Source organism: Mesoplodon densirostris, chromosome 19 (genome assembly GCF_025265405.1).
Source record: "Mesoplodon densirostris isolate mMesDen1 chromosome 19, mMesDen1 primary haplotype, whole genome shotgun sequence".
In the NCBI taxonomy this organism is placed as follows: domain Eukaryota; kingdom Metazoa; phylum Chordata; class Mammalia; order Artiodactyla; family Ziphiidae; genus Mesoplodon; species Mesoplodon densirostris.
Window position 1 is genome coordinate 61,636,173 of NC_082679.1, and position 21,786 is coordinate 61,657,958.

Sequence of the window (21,786 nt, forward strand, 5' to 3'; positions counted from 1 at the left end):
TGTGCCGAGCACTGTTCCCGACGTTAGCGGTCATCGTTGGTGGCTGTCATAGGGCCTGGCTGCTCCCAGCTCCGGGGGGTCAGCCTGTTGTCTGTTTCTCTCCATCCCCTCCTTGAGGTCTCCCACATAGAATATGCCCAACAAACAAGCGTTGAATGTAAAATGAATGAATGATAGTATCTTCTCTTTACAGGAGTGGGTTAGAGAGAAAGAACAAAAACCCTGTTCTAAAATACGGCTCTAGAAGACATTTTGAAAATTTCCATTTTATTGTGAGCTCTTTTTTGCTGACCTGTAGAAGCATTCAGAAAGACCTAAAGAATGTGGGTTAAACCACACCTGAACTGCTTGTGTATTGTCAGTTCTAAGAACCAATAAGTCTCCTTTTGTTTGTCTGCTTGTTTAACGAAGTCTGATTAGAGATTCCTGTCCTTGGAAACAAAATATTTCTGATATTTGTGGGTGTGTCCTAAAAATGTAAAGTGTTGGTTCAGTTCCTCTCCCAAATAAACTGCCGGTATGTAAATCCTTGCCTCGGGGTCTGCTTCTGGGGGAACCCAAACATCTGGGAGAACCAAGGCAGACCTCCTCAGGGCCGGTGCCATGTATGGTTAGTCCCGTCACCACCCTGCCCTCTCCAGGAGCATCTGTCTTGCTGACAGGACAATGCCTGGCACATGGCAGGCATTTAAGAAACTCTGCCCCAGAAACTAACCATTGCCCTTCCAACTTCTGACTTGGCCACAGCCCAGGGGTTGGTGAGCCCTGACCCCTGCCACCCATCACCTGGGGGACCCTCCCACCTCCTCCGACATCCTTAGGTCAGTCCCAGCAGTCCCCGAGGCTAGACCTGCCCCGATACACCAGAGCAGCCACTTATCGTTTCTTAGTACAGTTTAATGTTTCTCTAGGAGTTGCAAGCGTCGGGGAGGGGAGCCCCGGAAAGCTTAGTTAGGAAGGCACCAGGTGAAATTGCTGAGTTTCCCAGGGGATCTTATTTCAAGCCAGTCATTGAGTGCAATGGAAGCCTTTGGAACAGCAAGATTGGCTAATTTTAGCTCAGGGCGCCCAATTTCATGCTTTTTTCCCTTTGTCCCCCTTGCAGGAAAGGTGATTTATGAAAGTCATGTGCCTTCTCTGCGCGTCACCTGGAGCTGGCGGCCAGGGAGGCTGGGCTCGTGCAGCCTCAGCCGGGCTGCTCTGGACGGCCCCAGAGCCACAGGACTGGTGGGGACAGCGGCGTCCCTTTGTTTTATTTTTAACTGACATTGTGTTCCCAGAGGTGCCCCTTGGTTAGATGTCAAATGACGGATGAGCCCAGCGCTGGGCAAGGGTCAGGAGGCTCAGAGCTGCGGGCGCTGCCTGCCAGTCCTGGCTTTGCCGCCTCTGACCGTGTGACCTGCCCCATCACGTCCCCTTCCTGGGCCTCCGGGTCCACACCCGTAAAAGGGCCAGGTTGGGCCCAGTGACCGCAAGGACCGTACAGCTCTGAGAATCTGTGAGGCAGGCGGTTGGTTCCTGGGCTGGCAGGGTCAGGAGGGCAAGGGACAGTCCCCTTCTCGTGGCAGCTGGAGAGTGAGGACCTGCTCTGAGCCTCGGGGATGGGGTCACCTGCCAGGCGGACCCTCTCTCCTCCTCACCGAGGCGCCAATGGTCCATGCACTGCCGGCCATCTGGCATGTTCTATCCAGCCTGCATGGGAGCAGGGGTTAATTTTGTTTCTTATTTGAATGGCTTGGGCCTGGCCACCACTCCCCTGCTCTCTTTCTCTTTCTCACTCTCCACTCCCTTGCCAGCATTTCCTGGGGTCACCTCCCAAATAAAGGGCTTTTATGTCACCGGTGATGGCGCCCCCAGATGTGATACCCTGAGAGGGACACAACCTCAGATATAGTGTGTGGCCAGGAAAGCACAGCCTCAATCTAAGCACAAGGAGATGGGATGGGCACAAAATGAGGCATGTTTTACTAAATAAGGAGAGGTCTATACTCACCCCAAATTTCCATGTCATCTATGTCGAAGAAAGGCTGTGGAAAGATCCAGATCACAGGAGGCTAAAGAGATAGGACAAGGAAATGCAACATCCAGGCCTATGCTGGATCCTGTCCCAGACGGGAAATCCTATAAAGGATATTATTAGGTCAGCTGACAAAAGTGGACCAGGCAGTAGGTTAGATTAAAATATTGCGTCCAAGTTAAATGTGCTGACATTGGTAACTGCATTATGGCTTTGTAAGAGAATATCCTTATTCTTAGGATCTACGTACCAAAGTGTTTCGGGCCTCCTTGGGCTCTCCATCTTAAAATGAAGGAGTTGGTTTACCTTAGAGCTTCTATCCTTTTACTTGGGGGAGGAGTCAGAGATTCCTTTGAGAACCTGATGAAATCATTGAACAGTGCACTCTGAATGCACATAATGTACACGTGCTTTGTTTCATGTCATCTCCAGAGATTCCCAAACCCCTTGTGGAAGCTCTTGGCTGGGAATCCTTGGACCGATGGTCTTCTGATAGGCTTTCCAGTTACTACCTTCTAAAGTTCTGAAAGCAAAGTGCCATGATATAGTCATCTATTCTCAAATGGTCCAGAAAAGCATGCTATATAGATAATAAAAAAATAGAGCAAATGATAAAAACAAATGGGGCCAAATGTTTCTTAAAAGGTGTATTGGAGTTGTCTATGTACTGATTTTGTTCTTTGCAAGTTTTGGTCAGTTTGACATGTTTCCCAAATAAAATGTTAAAAAAATCAATTGCGGGGTGCCTAGTAATCATTCAACAAGTGATGCCCATTATGAGCATTTCAACAAGAACAAGAGGAGGGAGGGAGTTTAACGCCACTGGAGGGAGGTGGGCATGGGTCATGTAGAGCCGTGCAGCCAGGCACTGGGGCGAGGCACCCAGGTGGATGGGTAGGCATGTGGCGGGCAGCTGGCGGACAGAGATCTTCAGGAACTATTCAAACTTGAACTACTTGCTGATTTTTGCTATGGGAGCAATTCTGCGGATAGTCGGGGACTGTGGTCAGCTTTTCTTTCTCACCTCTCTCCGTTTCTTACCTGCCCCTCTCTCTCCATCGTATAAGTTGTAGCAGTGAACTTCCAGAATCCCAGACTGTCCATGCTGGGAGGGAATTTAACAACTATCTCATCCACCTTCTCCACGGGATCAATGAGAAAAGGAAGGCCCAGTGAACTCAATTTCCATGCCCATGTTATACAAAGGGTTAAGTGTTGGTACCCAGGGACCCCAAGACCACCCTCCTTACTCTGTTCAGGGTGGCATGGCAAAGTGTTAGAATCTTGTCTTGAATATTTTCTTTGAGGTCTTGGGCACTGTTTCAGATGAATCTAAGAGCTGATATACTAGAAAGAGTGTCCTGCTGGGAATCAGGCTGCTCGGATCTAACTAAACGAACATGCTGTGTGGCCTTGGGTAGGTGGCTTTCCCTCTCTGAGCCTTGGTCTCCCCATCTTAAAATGCAGAAGTTCATTTACTTAACTTCTTGTCCTTTTTCAGGGGTCATGGATCCCCTGAGGGTTGATAAAATCACTGAACCCTTTCTCAAAGCTGTGCATTTTGAGACACTTAATCTCCAGATGTTTAGGGACACCTCATGGAAACCACCTGCTTAGGCTGCCTTCTGATGGGCCTTCCAGGTGTCAATTTCTCCAGTCCTAAAAGCTATGAAAATAGAGTCAGTGGGTCCAGCCCCACTTGCATTGCGTTGAAGAATTAACCCATCCATCCTCAATTCACTTGGGCTCAACTCTGGCTAGAGAGGTGTTGAACCAACATTTTAAATTTGCCTCTGGGAGCCGCATGAAAATAAGTTTGAAGTAAAGGGGCCTTTGCTCTTTTGCCTTCAGCTGGAAATTTTTGACTTTTGGCTGCAGTCATGCCCATTGGCCTCCGAGAAAAACAAGCCCTTCTGGGAATCGCAAGACTCCTTTCAGCCAATGGGGATGAAGAGACCGCCTAGCAACTCGCTGGTCATCCCCATCCCACCCAATCAGCATGAAGGAAAGGCTGCTCAGTCAGGCTAGGCTAATCACAAGGAGACCAATCCCCCGGGACATGGCAGGGAGAAAAAAATAGAGCCTTTAATTAAGCCCCACATGTGAGCGATCAATTCCAATTTTCCACTTCTAATTTGGTAAAGAATTTCCACCGGGCATGTACTGAGACGTTATAGAGCCTCATAATGTTGGTGATGGGCTCACCTATTTTTCTTTTAGTTCTGGCACATTTTGTTCAGATGACTGGTATGGGAAACAGAGGAAAACCGAGAGCCCTGGGTGGGAGCCAGTCACAGGATGGGCTGAGCCAGAGTGGGGAGTTATTGCCTCAGGCACGCAGCACAGAAAAGTCCAATCAGAAGAAGGACGGATATGGTGCCTGATGTGGGTCCCAGGCCTTGCCTGATCTGGGGTGAGCTTGCCCCCAGTGGGGGCCATGACTGAAATGGGGGAGGGTATCTAGAAATTTGCACATTCTTTTAAAAATCATTATTTGCAAGTGCTGCACCTTGGGATTCAGAGCTCTCCACCCACACAGCAGCCCTGAGGGTGTTCGTGAAACCCCAGCTGGAAAACCACAGACCTGGCCCAATGCCTGAAACTGACAGAGAGGGGCTAAAGTCACAGGAGGCTTTTCCAGGGGGTAGGGCTTTTCCTTGTGAGACTGGCCACCTTGCCACTATGCAAAGCGCCTATTTCGTGGAATAGCATGGGAAGGACTGGGGGGTGCCCTGCTGACTTTTGGGGAGTTAGAGGGACGGGGACATGTGTGCCTGTCAGCTGGGAGTGCACCCGGAGAAGTCAAAGGGAACGAGGGCTCCCCACAAGATCAAGGCCAGCTTGAAGCTAGATGCTGATGTGGGTGCCCCCCGTGCCAGAGCCCGAGGCCACACTGACCCTGGCGTTGAGGTCAGGGGAAGGCGTGTGCCCAGCACATAGTAGGCCTGCACTAAATACTAGTGGAATGAATAAACAGCATGTTAAGTTGTCCCCGCTAATGAAATGCTAACACGCTTACACATGAACTACATCAGATCCACAGGTCCACAGCCTTCTCTCCATCATCCATTTGCAACCCCGTGCTCTTTCTCAGCGGATTTACAGCCGACGGTGTGCAGCTGTGCCCGGCCGAATCACTGGTGGGAGGTGCCATCGAGGCCCCTCCCAGGTGTGCTCAGCTGGGGAACAAAAGATGAGACTCCAGGGCTGCCACCACCTTGTACGATTAATGACGTGGAGGAGGCAGGCCCTCATAGCTTGCCTGACCTGCTCGACCGTTCCCTGTTCCCAGCTGGTCCTCCTGCAACCCATCCCATCATCATCAACATTCACACCTGCAGTCCTTTCACATCACCCCTTTCTCCAGCATCTGCAATATCGCCTCTCCATCTACCGAAATGTCCAAGTCCGCTACACAGCATCTCATCCCAGCCCACCTTTCCAGCTTCATCTCCCAAAACAGCCCAAACAGCCCTTCCTGTGTCTCTGTGAAGCCCTCCGTGAGCCGACTGCCCAGAATGCACTGCTCTTTCCCCTCTGCTCAGGATGCACCGCTTTTATCTCTAATCACTTGGTCCTCCCTCTGCCTCCTACTCTGGATGCAAAGGGCCGGGTCTGTTCATGAATGAATGGATGAGCAAATGAATTCATTTAAATATCAGCCAAGGATGTCTATTCTCTGGCATCAAGGGGTCAGGGGAGGTGGGGAGCAGGCAAGGGGCAGATCCTAAGTCTGCCCTCGTTTCTACGCTGCATCTGTGGTGGCTTAGCTGAGAGTGGAAAGCCGAGGTCCCCGCAGAGCTGGAGGAACCAGCAGCAGGAATGGTTCTCTCAAGGGACAATGCAGTGCCCTGTGAGAGTTAGCCTCTGTCAAGGCCAAGGACTGGATAATTGGACGATGTCTCACCAAGAGCCCAGGTGGCCAAGGAGGACCCGCCGTGCTGACAAGTGCTGCTCCTGTCCAGGTCCCAGGTGCGTCAGGAGGGGTGGCAGGCCACCATCCCCCACTGTGGGACTTAACGTGGAGGCCAGTTCTGCCTTCTCGGCTAAGAGCTTCCAGAGCTGGGGGGAGGCAGCTGCATTAGAAAAATGCCATTGGTGGTGTGAACAGTAGCAGAACTGACCCTGGCTAGAACCCCCAGTGGAGCTGGGTGGAGAGATCTGATCAGAAGGGTTTGCAGTGACTGAACCCTCCAGTTCCTGGTGGTGGGTTGGCCCACGAAAGAGGGTCTTCGGGGAGGAATGGAATTCTGTAGGCTTGGTTCTCTAGGTGTCTGGAAGCTAGCCTGGGCTGTTGAAGACTGCAGGGAAGGAAACGAGATTAAAGGGAGACAGACCTAACCCAGCAAGTGAACCTGCTTGTGCTCAGCGAGGGGCAGGGAGAGAGGAAACGGCAAGGGACGTGGACGTCGTGGCCAGGACGGTCAAGAATCACCCAACCAAACATCTTTGGCCTCAAGCCCCTCCTAGCTCTGGGAGTGACCCCCAAGCTCTAGAAACACACCACTGGATGATGTAGGTGCTGGTGTTCTCCAGTTCATGTAAGCCGAGGGCGATGGGCTGAAGATCTGGAATATTCAGGGGGGATTTTGAGTTAAATGTATGCCATGGGCAAGGCAGGGCCCTCCAGGATCAGGTCTTTGACTTCATTTAAGAGTTCGCGTTCACTGGCCGGGGCCGCGCTCTGCAGGCGGCGGAAGCGAGCCTCCAGCTGCTGCTGCTGCTTCTTGAGCTCCAGGTAGGAGTGCGAGAAAATGTGAAAGATGGACGTGGCCGGGAAGGCCATGATGAGGATCCCGCTCAGGATGCTGCTGAGGGCCACCATCTGGCCCGGCACGCTGCTCGGGACCATGTCTCCGTAGCCCACTGTCGTCATGGAGATGACGGCCCACCAATAGGAGGCAGGGATGCTGGTGAACTCCAGAACTCGCCCGGACTCATTCTCGGCCACGTAGACCAGAGGAGAGAAGAGGGTGATGGCTACGCAGAGGAAGAGGAGGAGCAGGCCGAACTCGCGCGTGCAGCGGCGCACCGTGAGCCCCAGCGTCTGCAGCCCTAGCGAGTGGCGGGCGAGGCGCATCACGTAGAGGACGCGCAGGGCCCGCAGCACGCGCAGCGCCAGCCCCACCTTCTCCAGGTACGAGCTCCGGCTCGGCCTCTCGCCGCCCTCCTGGGGCTCGTCGGACACCGCGAGGGACACGTAGTAGGGGGAGATGGCCAGGATGTCGATGATGTTGAGGGGCCCTTGGAAGAACTGGCACTTGTTCTGGGCCTGGACAAACCTCAGGCAGAACTCCAGGGAGAACCAGGCCACGCAGACGGTCTCCACGATGAAAATGTAGTAGCACTTCTGCGAGCACTCCCCCTGGAGAGGCGACAAAACGCAGGGTAGAGGGGGACGGGCAGCAGCGTCGCAAATGGCGAAATAACCACACTGAAAAGCAATTCCATAGATCTGTAATGATACCGATATCGATTCCACATGCAGAGTCTCTATACTAAATATATATTCTCTCTATATTTTATATATTAAATATACATTAATAATATATTAACATGTACTAATATATCCTATATTAATATTTATAATACACATCATAATATATTACTGTAATATATATTATATAATACATATCACAATATACTGATATATTAAGTATAGCGTATATTAAACTCTTTGTATAGTATATGGTCTCTATATTCTATATATTATCTATCTATCTATCATTTATCTATACACCGATGGAGCCCTGTTGTAGACTCTTAGTCATCTACCAAAACCCCCTTTTTACATAGTTCTCAAGTTGTGGCTGTGCGCATGGCCAGTCAGCTAGACCAGAGACCACTTTTCCAGCCTCCCTTGCAGCTAAGCGTGACCACATAACTAAGCCCCCACCCACAGAATATAAACAGAGGTGATGCATGCCACCTCCAGTTCCAGGAGTTCAGTGTTGGCGTGAGTTCCTGCACACTCTTTCTCCTCTTCCTGTGAGCCAGGACAACCCAGATGGCCCTGCACCCCAGCTTAGAACCAGCAGATTGGACCAACGCCCTGGGAAGGATGAGCATCATGGTGGAAAACATCTGGGTGTCAGAATGAGAGCTGCCCACTCGCCTCGGTCCCTCTTTATGAGAGAAACCTACTTCTACTGTGTTGAAAGCTGCTCTGTCGTGAGGCCCCTTGGTTAGAGTGGCCAAGTTTCTCCTTTATGACATAAGCACCTCTTGTGTACCAGGCACTGCTCTGGCGCTGTCACTTAAGCCTCACAGTGATGCCGTGAGCAGGCAGTCGGCTTCATTTATGGCCCAGGAAATGGTCCTGAGTGCTGAGATAACTTGCCTGAGCTCACATTCATAGTAGATGGTCTCCCAGAGATTATGTGCTGTTTTGTAACTACTTTGCCCGCCATCCCTCATTCATTCATCCAACAAAATTGCATGGAGGACTCACCTTGTGCCAGGTCCCATGCTAGACTCCGGAGGTAAAGGGCTAGAGAAGCAGACGTGGTCTCTGGGGGCTTGGAGCCTGGGGCCGGCAGAGAGGACACCGACAACCCGGTGAGGCGGATTGCAACTATTTCCCTCCTGAGATCCCAGCCAGGTGGGGCTCCAGTGGGTTCTTCACTGTGTCATTCACACCCCTGCCCCTGCCCCCAACAGAGACTTCCGCTAGCCCCTCTGCTACTCAAAGTGTGCCCTGGAACCTAAAGCATCAGCCTCCCCTGGGAACTTGTTAGGAACACGGAATCTCGGGCTCCATGGCATCCCTGCGGATCCAGAATCTGCATTTTAACAATGATTTGTGTGCACAATAAGGTTGGAGAAGCTCTGGTCTAGTGCAGTGGTTCTCAGCCTTGACTGCACGTGTTAGAATCACCTGGGGGGGCTTTGAAAAATACTGATGTCCAGGTCAGGATGCCGGAGATGCTAATTTACTTGATCGAGGTTTTAGCCTGAGCACTAGAATTTTCCAGAAGCCCCATCAATGATTCTCATGCGGAGCTAGAGTTGAGAACCTGACTCTATAAATACTACATCTCCATCTCCATCTCTATCTGCATCTATCTCTATACTGTCTCCATCTGTGTCTATATCTCTATCATCTGTATCTTATGACGGATGAGTGAACCAATGACCAAAGCCAGTTGATGGAGTGAAAAGCAAGATGTTGACAAGTGCAGTTTTCTTTGGATTAAAAACCTCTGACGTGGAAAAAGAAATTATTTCCAGTGCCTGGGCTCACAGGAATACTAAACTGAAATAATCTTTTTGTCTGGCCTTTGAAGAAAGAAACAGGCTGGACCGTCCTGATCTCTATTCGCCGATCCAGTGTTGGGTAGCTCTCTCCCCTGGTTCTCTGCCTCGGGAGGGTTGAGACAAATGGAAATGACGCAGGTAAAGAAGTTAGCAGGCTGCTGCATCTGCAGGTACATGAAACATTGTAGCTACCCGTATGAGATGATTCACTGGTTGCAGACATAGCCTGCCTGGTCTGTTTAAGGGTAACTATCCTTCTCCTATCCTGGAGATAGGAGGCTGAGGAAATTCTCCAACACACTAGAGGTCTTTGCCATGACTGCCTGGGGTTTGCTTCAGGATTCTGGAAGGCTCAGGAGTTTTGGATCCTGATTCCTCAGTCCTGCTACAGACTTCCTGTGTGACTTTTCCGTGGTCACTGCTGCTCTCTGTGCTTTAGTTTCTGATGAAGAGGGTGGAACAGAATCAGTATTTCTCAAAGCTGATTCATAAGCCCTGCATCAGAGTGCCCCAGAGTGCTTGTTACAAATGTGGATTCTGGGGCCCCCATCACAAATCAAAGCCCTGGAGTGAGGCCCAGGAATCTGCTTTTTGGCAAGGCCTCCTATTGACTCAGAGGCACCTGGAAGTTTTTCAGCCTCTGGGCCAGATTCTCTCGATAAGGCCTCTTTCATCACTGACATTCTGGGAGTTTTTTTCTCTGGCGTAAGAGCCTTGTGTGGCCTGGGAATAGTCTTCCCAGACCAGTGACCCAATAGCTCAGGAAAGTGACTCCTGGGAGGCAGAGGAGGCCCTGTGGGTCCTTCCTCCCTTTGCCTCTGGTGCTGGCTTTTGGATGTTCCAGGCATGCACCACCCACCTCCCACCGGCCACCTCCCTGCCCTGCAACAAGTGCTCCGCCGAGTCACCCCCTGCATTGCTGCTCCGCTCTGCAGCCTAAACCAACCTCCCAGCAATGGTCCTCAGAGAAATGCCCTGTTAGCGGCCGGCATTGCAATGGCAGGGGTTTATGGGGTTCGAGCTGAGAAAATAATTCCCAGGCCAGGCAATATTTGAAGAAAACTAGAATGGAAGGAAAGAAAAAAGTCACCCTCTCTCTGAGGAAGTTTCTGGTTGTATTCTATAGGTAGGATGAACAACTCATCCTGGTTTGCCCAGAACTTTCCAGGTTGAGCAACAGACAATCCCAGGTCACCAGAACTTCCCCTCAGTCCTGGGCAAACCGGGATGCTTGGTCACCCCCCTGAGGGACTTGTCACCGCGAATGAGGCGTGCTCTGATTCCTTCCTGCAATGAAGAGAAACATGACCAGCCCCAGGAAGGCCGGAGGGGTGAACGGTGTGAGAGCATGGAAGAATGTCACAGATGGATGTGGGGCTATGTTTCCATCCAGGTGAAGTCCAAGAGCGGGCAAAACTCACCTGAGGTGGACAGAATCACCAAAAGAGTGGCTGCCTCTGGATGGGGTAGAGAAGGCCACAAACGGACCTGAAAGAACATTCTGGGGTGATGGGAATATTCCATATTAAACAGGGCTGTGGGTGTGCCCCATTTGTTACATTGGACAGCTAAGACTTGTGCATTTCAGTGTATGTAAATTTCACCCATAAAACTGTAAATATAAAGTGAATGATCATGGTGCTAAATGACTGGGGGTGGGAGGGGGTGGAGAGAGAGAGAGAACCAGAATGGCAGACTGTAGACAATCGTGAAAGCTGAGACATGGGTACTTACTGGGGGTTCATTAGATTATTCTATTTACTTTGTAAATGCTCCAAATTTTCCAACAGGAAAAGATTTTTTGTTTTTGCTTTTGTTTTTAAATCAGAGTTGGAAATCAACACCACAATGAGATACCACTCCACACTCACTAGGATGGCTGTGATTATAAGGACAAAAAATAACAAGTGTTAGGAAAAGGGGATTAAGTGGTACAGACTACTAGGTATAGAATAAATAAGTTACAAGCATGTAATGTACAGCACAGGGAATACAGCCAGTATTTTATAATATCTTTAAATAGAGTATAAGATACAAAAATATCGAATCACTCTGTTGTATACCTGAAACTAATATGATATCGTAAACCAACAATAAGAAAAACAAGTGTTGGTGAGGATGTCGAGAAATTGGAACCTCCCAGACATTGCTGGTGGGAATGTAGATTGGTACAGCCGCTGTGGAAAACAGGTGGGCGGTCCCTCAGAAAACTTAAACATACATTTGCTATATGACCAAGCAATTCCTCTCCTAAGTATATACCCGAAGGAACTGAAAGCACACATCCACACAAAAACTGGTCCATGAAGGTCTGCAACAGTGATTGATAACAGCCAACAAGTGGAAACAAGCTAAATGCCCACCAATGGATGAATGAATAAACAAAATATGATCTCTCTATATGTTGGAATATTATTCAGCCATAAAAAGGAAGTCCTGACATGTGCTACAAAGCAGATGAGCCTTGAAAACCTTATGCTCAGTGAAAGAAGCCAACATAAAGACCATATGTTGTATGATTCCATATCTATAAAATGCCCAGAAAAGGCAAATTCATGAAGATAGAAAGTATGTTCGCAGTTGCCTGGGGCTGGTGGGATGGGGGCGGGGAGGGGATGGGGAATAATTGGAAGTGTGTGCAGTGTTGCTTTTTAGGGTGATGAAAACGTTATGGAATTAGTGGGGATGGTTGCATTACTGTATACTAAAAATCACTGATTTGTACACTTGAATATTTGAGGGTATGAATTATATCTTAATAAAAAAGAACCTCGAGTTTGAGTCTGAGTGGCCAAGTCAGTCTGGGTGAGGCAGGGAGTGAGGTCCGCAGCCTTGCCCCATCCTTTCCTGAAGCTCCAAAGCAGAGCTACTCTGAAGGGCTCTGGGGTCAGAGGGATGCCAGGGCTTTCTGAAGACAAAGCCATTGTCCCTGAGGGACCATCTGGACAGGCTGTCCAGCAGATGGCTGCAGGTGCAGCTAGGGCCAGTTCTAGAAGTTCCATCTGGGAGGGACTCAGGGCCAAAGTCTTGACCTTGGAGCCTCCCCCGCACCCTGTCTCTCTCACAGCAATGCCTGCCATCTCCCTCTTTGGGAATGAGGCCAGAATCGGCCACGTCTTACCCGCTTAGCTCAGTGCTGGTCCCACTGCCCCATTCAGCAGTTCCACCCAGTTCCCTCCCTTTCCTTCCTCCTGGCTGTGAAATCATTTGTGCCTCTGGCGCTGGCCTCGGTCCTCGCCCTCCCGGTACCTGGTGGTGCTGACTCATGCCTCTCCCCGAGAGCCAGGTCTCTCTGCCATCCTCCCCTCATTCAGGCCCCTTCCACGATCCTCTCCCTTGTTGCCCTCACCTTGAGCCGCAGTCCCTCCTCCCCAGCCCTGCCCCTACCCTTGGCTCCCTCGTCCTAGCCACCCGGACTCCCCAACCCTGGCACATGGGGGCTCTGGGGGGGGTGCTAGGAATTGGACGCACAGAGACCAGGGGAGCGTGGTGAGGTGGGAGGGACAGCATGAAGTATGTATACTCAGGAAAGGGGGGACCATCCAGGAAATTGGGACTAGTGCTTGTTGGCTGGGATATAGGGAGACTCAGCAGGGGGCAGGGGGCAGGGAACAACTCCCCCGCCACAAACTCCCAAAACAGGTTAAGAAGAATTCCATAAAGCCATTACCAAATGTCACTGAACACAGAGAAGCTACAGAGCAGGCAGTTCTCTATGGAGCTGATCCATGATCCAAGAAAGGGCCAGGTAGGAGGAGACACTGGCTCCAGAACGAGACTTTTTTTTTTTTTTTTTTGCGGTACGTGGGCCTCTCACTGTTGTGGCCTCTCCCGTTGCGGAGCACAGGCTCCGAACGCGCAGGCTCAGCGGCCATGGCTCACGGGCCCAGCCGCTCCGTGGCATGTGGGATCCTCCCGGACCGGGGCACGAACCCGTGTCCCCTGCACCGGCAGGCGGACTCTCAACCACTGCGCCACCAGGGAAGCCCCAGCACGAGACTTTTTCTCAAAGGCGGGGAGGAGTGGGAGGGAATTGCAGCCCCAAAGGTGAGCTGCACCCGCGCCAGGAGGGAATTGTTCCATCAAGGGCCCCCAGTGGTTCCACCAGGTCTTTAAAAGTCTCTCTGTAAAAAAAAAAAAAAAATCTCTCTGTGCTTTCCTTCCTCCCCCATCCCAGCGAGATGCGGAAAGCACAGCACAGGGCACAAGGGGGCGGGGGAAGCGGAGCCCCGCCATCCCACCCCCAGCTGCACCGAGGCTCTGCTCTCATCCAGTGCACTTTGCACAGATGCAATCCAGAGTGCATCCCTTCGCAGCATCCCCGAAGTCCCAAGCAAACCTCTGGGCAGAAGTAGAAGCTAGAACAGGAGGGGATGTGAGAGCATGTGCCTGTGCTTGTCCCCAGCGGTCCCACGGAGCTGGGAGAGAGTTTGAGGAACAAAGCAGATGCGCAGGTGGGAGGGGCATGAGCGAATCCCCAAGGTGGGTAAAAAGAGCCAGTGCTGGGTCTGTGCCGGCACATCATAAATAGACCGCCAGTCCTGGTGCCTCCCTCTGAGCACGTGCTGTCATTATCCTCATTTATAGGTGAGGAAATAGAGGCATAGAGAAACAGAGTGACTCGTCCGAGGGCAGAGCCAGGTAGCAGCAGTAAGGAGGAAGAAAAACGTCAAGAGAAAAGGACCATGTGTTCAGCGGTAGCAGCCTGGGGACCTTCTGACTCCCCCAGAGGGGGGACAAGGTGCTCTGACCAACAGAGAGGCCAGGCAAGGGCTACAAGGAAAGGGCATTAGGGCTAAATGGCAGGGGTGACAGCCCTGGTGGAGGACTCGGGTGGAGGGAAGCAAAGAACCTGAGGAATCGATCACTGGGTGGGTGGATAAACACATCGTGGCATTTACAGACAGTGGAATATTACTCAGCCCTAAAAAGGAATGAAGTCCTGACATAGGCTACAACACAGATGAACCTTGAACACGTTATGTGGAGTGAATGAAGCCAGAAACAAAAGGCCACATATTGTATGATTCCATTATATGAAGTGTCTGGAATAGGGACACAGAGACGGAAAGCAGACTGGTGGTTGCCAGGGGCTGAGGGTGGGGGTGCGGAGCGGCTGCCTGATTGGTCCAGGGTTTTCTTTTGGAAATGTATTGGAACCTGATAGAGGTGTTGGCTGCACAACCTTAAGAATGTACTAAATGCCACTGAATTGTTCACTTTCAGATGGTTAATTGTATGTTATGTGAATTTCACCTCAATTTAAAAAATAGAGCTGGGCTGCTCAGGATATAAGCTCCAAGAAAGTGAGAAATTTGTCTTATCTGCAGCATCTAGAAGAATAGACTTTGTAGGCACTCCGTGACCGTTGATGAATGAATAAAAGGATAAATGTGGTGACTTCCTGTTAACTAGTACCTGATAAGTGAATAATGATGATGACTAACATTTTTTGAGCACTTCCCGTGTGTCGGCTTTGTTCCAATCACTTTACACGAATGACTCTTTTAATCCTCACCATAACCCCCTGAGGAAAGGGCTAATAGCATCCCCATTTTACAGATAAGGAAACTGAGGCTCAGAGAAGTTAAGTGACTTTTCTGAGATCATTGAGCTCATGAAGGATGGGGCCAAGTTTCAAACCCAGGGCGTCAGCACTCAGAACCATTACCCTGGACAGAGAAGCGCTTCACAAAGTCCAGATGCCTTAGAAATGCTAAGTGCCATTGAGGCTGAGGGTCTAGCCTACAGGTAGAGGGCCGAGCATCGGGAGAAGTGGTGCAAGGGGTCAGGTTTTAGAGCCAGGCAGAGGTGAGCTCAAATCTTGGCTCTGCCACTTACTAACTTTGAACTTAGGAAAGTGATAACAAGCTTCCCTGAGCCTCAGTTTCCTCATCTGTAAAATGGGGGTAGAAGTGGTATTCACTTCCCAAAGCTGTTACAAGGATTAAGTCCATCCTGTCAAATGCCAGCCTCCTGAAGGGCACATAATAAGCATCAGTTCTCTCATCCCTTCTGGGATGAGCTCCCCCAGGGAACCCAACAGAGTCTGAATGCTTCTAGAGGTGCTTAGGCACTTGGCTTGGTCTTTCCTATCCACAATGCCTCCTGCTTCCTCCATTTTAATTTGCAATCTCGGGCACAGACCTTGCACCCCAACCGCCAAGTTTACTCAAGGGCTGTTTCTGTAAGAAGCTAGAAGAATTAAGGGCAAGGAAAATGCTTTCTTCACAGGTGTGCTAATTCTCCAACCCTGCGTGACACCTCTTCCGTGTCTGATGGAGGTGTTCTGCAAGTCACATCCCCTCAGGATGACTTGAACCCTCACGCCTCTTGGGCATTTCCTGTCCCCAGAAGTAGCTGTCCAGCTTTGCGGTCGGTGCTGAATCGCTGCTTTCAGACTGATGTCCCAGAGGACAAATACGAAATATCAGGCACGTGTGGCCGGGAAAGAACATCATCTTTTTATGTAAATGTAAGGGCGCAGTTTGAAAGAACGAAGCCCGCCTGGTCCTCAGCCTCCAGGTTCTCTGAATTACCATCGAAATAGACACACATTTTTTTGGAGGGCTGCATCTCCCAGCCCCTCTCTGAACAGAGCACCCAGGGGTGGCTTCACAGTTGCACAGAGGTTGCAACTGGACCGGGGGGAATCACCTCCCTTGTCCCATGAGTAGAAATGGCTGCCTGATTCCCCGGTTCTGCGGGCCTCATACCCACCTCTGATTTAATTTTCCAAGTCCCTGTTATACCAACCTGTGTTCATACCCTGCGTAATTTTCAAAGCATCAGGCTTTGAAAAGAGCTTGTCCCTGTGCACAGTCTAAATCCTGGAGCCCTGAAAATCCATCCCTAAGGGGAACAGGCTTTGAAAAATCCAGGGGTCCTTCCTCAGCAACGGGGATCAAGGGCACCCTTAGGGGACAGGGGACGGAAGTCCCTTACTTTGTCCTAATCTTTTTATTGCAGCATCCACATGTAAATATTTCTGTGAACAAGCAGGCTATTAAATTACATGATTTCGTGCTAAAGAATGAAAAAAATGCCTACAATTACAGCTATAGTCCTCTCTGTGGGGAGAAAGCTGTTCGAAACTCGAAACATTTTGGTTGGTTTTCTTTAGGACAAAATATTAATAGGTTGAACAAGATACATTTTATCCAGCAAAAATTTATTGAGAGCCTACTCCGGGTGTGAAGCACTGGCTAGTTCTCCATCTAAGTCCTCTCTATCTGGAAAGTTCTCTGATCCTCCCTGGGATATATGTTTAAGAGAAGGGAACTTAGGTCAACTGACACCAGTTATAAACCATATACAGCCTGCACTGCCTTATGTATACGTTTTATTTATCGGCTCTCTCTCTGCTATAATGTAAGCTCCATAAGTTAGGTGATGGGGAGCCATGGAGGATTATAGAGCAACATTTTAACTTAGGAAACAATCCAGTTCTCAGTTTGAAGCTCTCCAATAACCTTCCCAACAAAATGTTAGATTCTTATCTCATTTCTCAGACCATCTGGCCCCCTGGGGGGTGTGGGCAGCTCTCCCACAGCTTCCCAGAAAGAGAGGGCAGGAGTGGGCAAGCAAATGTTTCTGCCCTGGCCTCCTGTGGCAGGGTCACTTCCAAATCAACTCATCTGTGAGTTCCCCATCTGGTGGGACTGATTGGGAGGCTCAGGAACAAGGGCCAGAGGCTCTGTTGTCATCGGCATCTTCACTCGGTTACTCCAAGGAAGCTAAGTGGCCTGAGCCTCAGTTTATTCATCTGACAATGGAGCTGAGATGCCCACGAGAAGGTTGGCTTAAGAAGGTAGGGAGGTAGGGAATCTGGTCCTGGTCTAGTGCCTGGCACAGAGTAGCTGCTCAGTTAACATGCAATGGGTGCATGGACTGTGTGCACCTTCATAGTGATGTCAGCCGTCTTACGGAGGAGGAAACTGAGGCTCAGAGAGGTGGAGCAATTCGCCAGTGGTCACAGAGCCAGGAGGGGCCGGGCTGGGCCAGCTCAGCCCACTAAGATCACGGTGGCTTTGTCAATGCCTGGCGCTCTCTATCAGAGGCAGGGCCCCTCATGACTTTCATGGGTGCCCTTTATGTGCTTCCTTCTTCAAAACAAAATGTATAAAATTATCTTTTACCACTGCATTGGTGTGAAAATGAGTACAACTCACACTGGATCCTATTTATTTCTTTCTCTTTTTTTTGGCTGTGTGGCATGTGGGATCTTAGTTCTCTGACCAGGGATTGAACCCACGCCCCCTGCATTGAAAGGGCAGAGTCTTAACCACTGGACCGCCAGGGAAGTCCCTCTTTTTTTCTTGTTTGCAACGCTATTAAACGTTTTCGTGGGACCTCAGTGCCGCGGGTCCTGGGCACCACACCCGAGAGAGAGATGGAACACTCACCTTGTTCTCCTCCGCCCTCAGGTCCGGCATGGTGCTAACGCACAGGCTGACGGCCATGGCGGCCACGAAGAGGATGGACAGACACGCAAAGACCTTTCCGGGGAGCCCCGACTGTGGGTTCTCCACCACGTCCCGCAGCCGGTTCATGAAGAGTGCCCAGCGGGACGTGTGCACGGCGGGGCGGCCGGCTGCCCGCCCCTGCAGTGTCTCCTCCGTGCGCAGCTCGGCCACTTCGTCCAGCTTCCTCAGCAGTGTCTGCAGGCAGCACGTCTCCAGATTGGCTTCTTCGATCCCCCAGTAGGTCAGCTCCTCCTGGAAGGACAGCACGCACATCTCCTGGAGCAGGACCAGCTTGCCTGCCGCCAGGAAGCTCACGATCACCCCGAAGGCGCTGGGACTGCGGTCAAAGAAGAACTCTTGGTTATCCTCGTCGTAATCGTCGCAGAGCTGCGCGATCTCCTCGTGGCTCCGGCAGAAGCGGAGTTTGCTCAGGCGGCTCAGTGGAAACTCGTCCAGCGTGCTCCACGGAAGGAGGTACCGCTTGCCCCCCACGTTGACCAGCATCTCCTTCTTCAGGTCGGACGTCCAGGAGGCGTCCTGCGTTCCCAGCTTCCGGGCCCTGCGGTAGTAAATGCCCTTGATGGCCGGGGGCTCCACGGGGCGTGTCAAGAACTGACTCAAAGGGCCGCAGGAGCCGAGGTGATGGTGTCCGGGATGCAGGCCCCTGTCTCTGGAAGGCATGGGTATCACCGAACACGTCCTGGCGCCGGAAAGGGACAAGAGCAAGAGAACAGGGGAGACATCAGTCTCAGGGCAGAGTCCTAGACAGCATCTCCTCATGTCTGCTTTCCTGCAACTGCACCTGCATCACTTATTCTTTTAATCTTCCATCCAACACAGATTTACCGAGCACCTACTACTATGCGCTTGGGATCTATCAGTGAACAAAAAGAGATGATGATGACATCCCTTCCCTGATAGAGCATTTATTTATATCTCAGAAGAATCTCCCTGGAACAGCTGTGTCACTTTCAGGCTGTGTGGTCTTGGGCATGTAGCTTAACCTCTCTGATCTCAGCCTCATTATGGCAATGACAAGACTCATCCCAACTTTGCAAAGTACGGTTGTTGAAAACAGAGCTTAGGGTGTAAAACTTTGCCAAGTTCACTGCTAGGTTGCGATCCCTTATGGACTGCCACCCCAGGTAGGTTTCTCAGCCTCTCTCAGCCCTTTGCTTCATCTGCACAGCTAGGGTAGTTTGAGTGCCCACCTCACTGGACACAGTGAGGGTTATGTGCAGTAATACACGTGACGTGTATATTAAGAACACTTCTAGACGCTTCTGACATGGCAGGCACTGACCCACATGACTCTCTTATGTTAACTCATCTCAACAACCCCATGAGGTAGACATTAGTACACCCATTCTACAGATGAGGAAATTGAGGCCCAGAAAAGTTAAGTAACGAGGAACTGTATGTGGCACAGTGTCTGACTCCCAGGAGAAGTTCCACAACGATCACCTGAGCCCTCTTATTTGCTTTCCCACTTAGAGGACTTTGCTATCAATGAGAGCACTCCTCCGTGTTCATTGGGTGCTTTCCTCAGCTACCTTGCTGTGTGACCTTGAGTCAGTTACTCCCCCTCTCTGGGCCTCTGTCTCGTTATCTGTGAAATGAAGGGGCCTCTAATGCTGTCTCCATTTCAGACCTATTTGGGATGCTTGACTTACAGGGAAGGGTTTTAGATTTAGCCCATGCATTAAAGGAAATCATTACCACAATATTTCTCATCCTCAGCCTCCCGCAACTGTTTCCTGTGCTATTCATTCTAGCCAGAGCTGTTTCCAAAGCATCCATAACCTTACATTCCAAGATGCACTCCAATCAAGATAAAAACTCATCAGCTGAATGGAAATAAAAGTTCCTCTCAATTTCAGAGCCAGTTGGGTTCCAGCAGACAGCGAAGAGTTGAATCACAGCCGATGCATTTCACACTTGCTCGCCACACAATAGCCTGTTATTCTGCGTGCATTACTTCGTTTACAATGTACGGCCAGAGAACGATGAGCAGCCTGCAGAAAGAAGAGTATTTTGAAATCAGGGGAGCCGCTTCCCAAGCGTTCTTGTTTTCCGGGTGAAAAGACGCAGAGCCAGAGAGCTGAAGTGACTCATCCAAGGTCACACAGCGAGTCCCAGTGCAACCAGGGACTCTGTCTCCCAGCCGGGGGCTCTTCCTAGAACCCCCCAAACTGCTCTTTCTGAATTCACTGCACAAACCCAACTTGGCAACCCACTGCCCCCCAGAAATAGCCAGCACACAAACCTCCTTCCAGAGCGTGGGAAAGGTGTTCACTTAAAACAGTGCTTTGACAAAGGATGTTTCAGAGCACCCTGCAATCCGCTCCCCCCGCCACTGCAGCAATCACTAACTTCTTCCCCCGAAGTGTAACTCACCCTCCTGTCTCAGGGAGCCTCTTTCCAGCTGTTTCTCTGCCGGGCAAGAGGAGCCCATGTCTCGATGCCCAGGGAAGAGACAGGTTTGTGGTGAAGATGAAGGAGGAGCAAAGAAAAAGCCCGAACACAGCAGTTTCTGGCAGAGTTAGTTTTCAACCTTCCTCTCCTTGCCTCCTTCAGAAAGCAGAAGTCCGTTCATTCTGCAGCTCTCTCTCCAGCAGCTGCAGAAAAGCCCAGGAGAGGAGTGGGGTGGGTTTTTTTCAAATCCCCTTTCCCAGAATCCCTTTTCCCCATGAGAGGTGAGGGTCTGAGGGGTTCGTGCTGGGAGGGAGCCTGGCCAGCTGTCCTGCTTCAGCGGTGGGCCCTGGACTCTGAGTCCCACCGGGAAAGCCAGTGTGGCCCTGCAAGAGAAGGGGGTGGGAGGATGGGAAGGGCTTAGAAATAATCTCTCCATCAGCCAGGCAGCAGGCAGGAGCAGCCGCACTCTGCCAACTGCCTGGAAGGCAAGGACAGCTGTCCGCCCTCCCTTCCAAGGAGGAGCAAAACTCAGAAGGAGCGGAGGGCAACTTAGGGCTGGGGCGTCTGCAGCTACCTGTCCCAGGCATCCCGGAAGCTCCTTGGGATGTGCTGATGATGGGGGGTGCTCAGGTTGAGGCTTCAGGAGGAACTGCTTTTAACTAGCCCAGGCCTGGGACAGGTGCAGAGAAACCCAGCATCCGAGCGCTGGGTGGGAGTCCCGGAGGCTGCGTGATGGACCGGGAAGTGGTGTGAGCTTGGAGTCGTACACCTGGATCTCTGGCTCCCATGTAAGTGGATGGGTGGCCTTGGATGGGTGACTTTGTGCCTCTGAGCCTCAGTTTCCTTGTTTGTAAAATATATGAGAAGGAGAGGGGTTTTGGGGAGAGTCACGCCAGAAGGCACAGGACAGCCTCCTTCTGTGGGTTTGACAGCATGGTCGGGACAAAGAGGAAGAGGCCCAGTTCTAGGGCCTGCGTCCTGGCTTCAGCTCTGCACTGCCTTGCTGTGTGTCCTTGGGCAGTCACTTCACCTCTCTGGGCCTCAGTTTTCTCCCTGGTCAAATGAGTACAGTGGAAGCGGTGATGGCGAAAATTGCAAAAGCATCTTCTCAAGTAGGTGCTCCGTGTACACTGGCTCTTCCTAATTTTCTTAAGAGGTTCTGAGGCCCAATCTCTTGGCTTCCAAAATGGAGTTATTATTATCAGCTCCATTTTGCAGATGAGGCCTGGAGGTCTAGGGAAGAGGCTTGCTCAAGTCACCTTGCTGGTTGGAATGTGCACTTAACAGAGACTCCGGGTTCTGGTGCAAGGATCTGGAAATGAGGAAGTCCAAGCTTGAGTCTTCTGAAGCTACCTGGAGGCGGGTGGCAGGAGTCGGGGGACCTCCGTGGGCTTTCTGCAGCCGGGGCAGTGGGAGGAATCCAGGCAGGAGCAGAGAGGCTGATGGAATGGAGCCGGTCTAGGGTAGCACTTTGCAAAGGGTATTGCCTGAAACCTGAGGGTTCTGCATGAATGACCAAGGGGGCTGGAATTGGGGGGGGGGGTGTGACAAAGAAGAAGGCAGGGAGGGATGAGATTCTGCCTCACCATGGCAGCTTCAATCAGATCGGTTTCCCATAGTGTGTCTATAAGT

The 21,786-nt window shown here is 51.0% G+C and overlaps 1 protein-coding gene across 1 annotated transcript; it reads right to left on the reverse strand.

The window, feature by feature from the left end:
• Positions 1 to 6,611: 6,611 nt before the first annotated feature.
• On the reverse strand, positions 6,612 to 20,194 carry KCNG4 (potassium voltage-gated channel modifier subfamily G member 4). The gene is made up of 4 exons (XM_060083187.1): positions 20,137 to 20,194; positions 18,586 to 18,613; positions 17,680 to 18,439; positions 6,612 to 7,382 (listed from the first exon to the last, which is right to left on the reverse strand). Exons 1-4 carry the CDS (start codon positions 20,192 to 20,194, stop codon positions 6,612 to 6,614), a joined length of 1,617 nt encoding a protein of 538 aa, XP_059939170.1.
• Positions 20,195 to 21,786: the final 1,592 nt, after the last annotated feature.

Coding starts and splice junctions, on each gene's coding strand:
- KCNG4 (XM_060083187.1), bottom strand. CDS start 20,194: ATGGGCTCCTCTTGCCCGGCAGAGAAACAGCTGGAAAGAGGCTCCCTG. Junction 18,614..20,136: donor AGGCTCCCTGAGACAGGAGG/GTGAGTTACACT, acceptor GTTCACTGATAG/ATCCCAAGCGCATAGTAGTA. Junction 18,440..18,585: donor CGCATAGTAGTAGGTGCTCG/GTAAATCTGTGT, acceptor TTCCGGCGCCAG/GACGTGTTCGGTGATACCCA.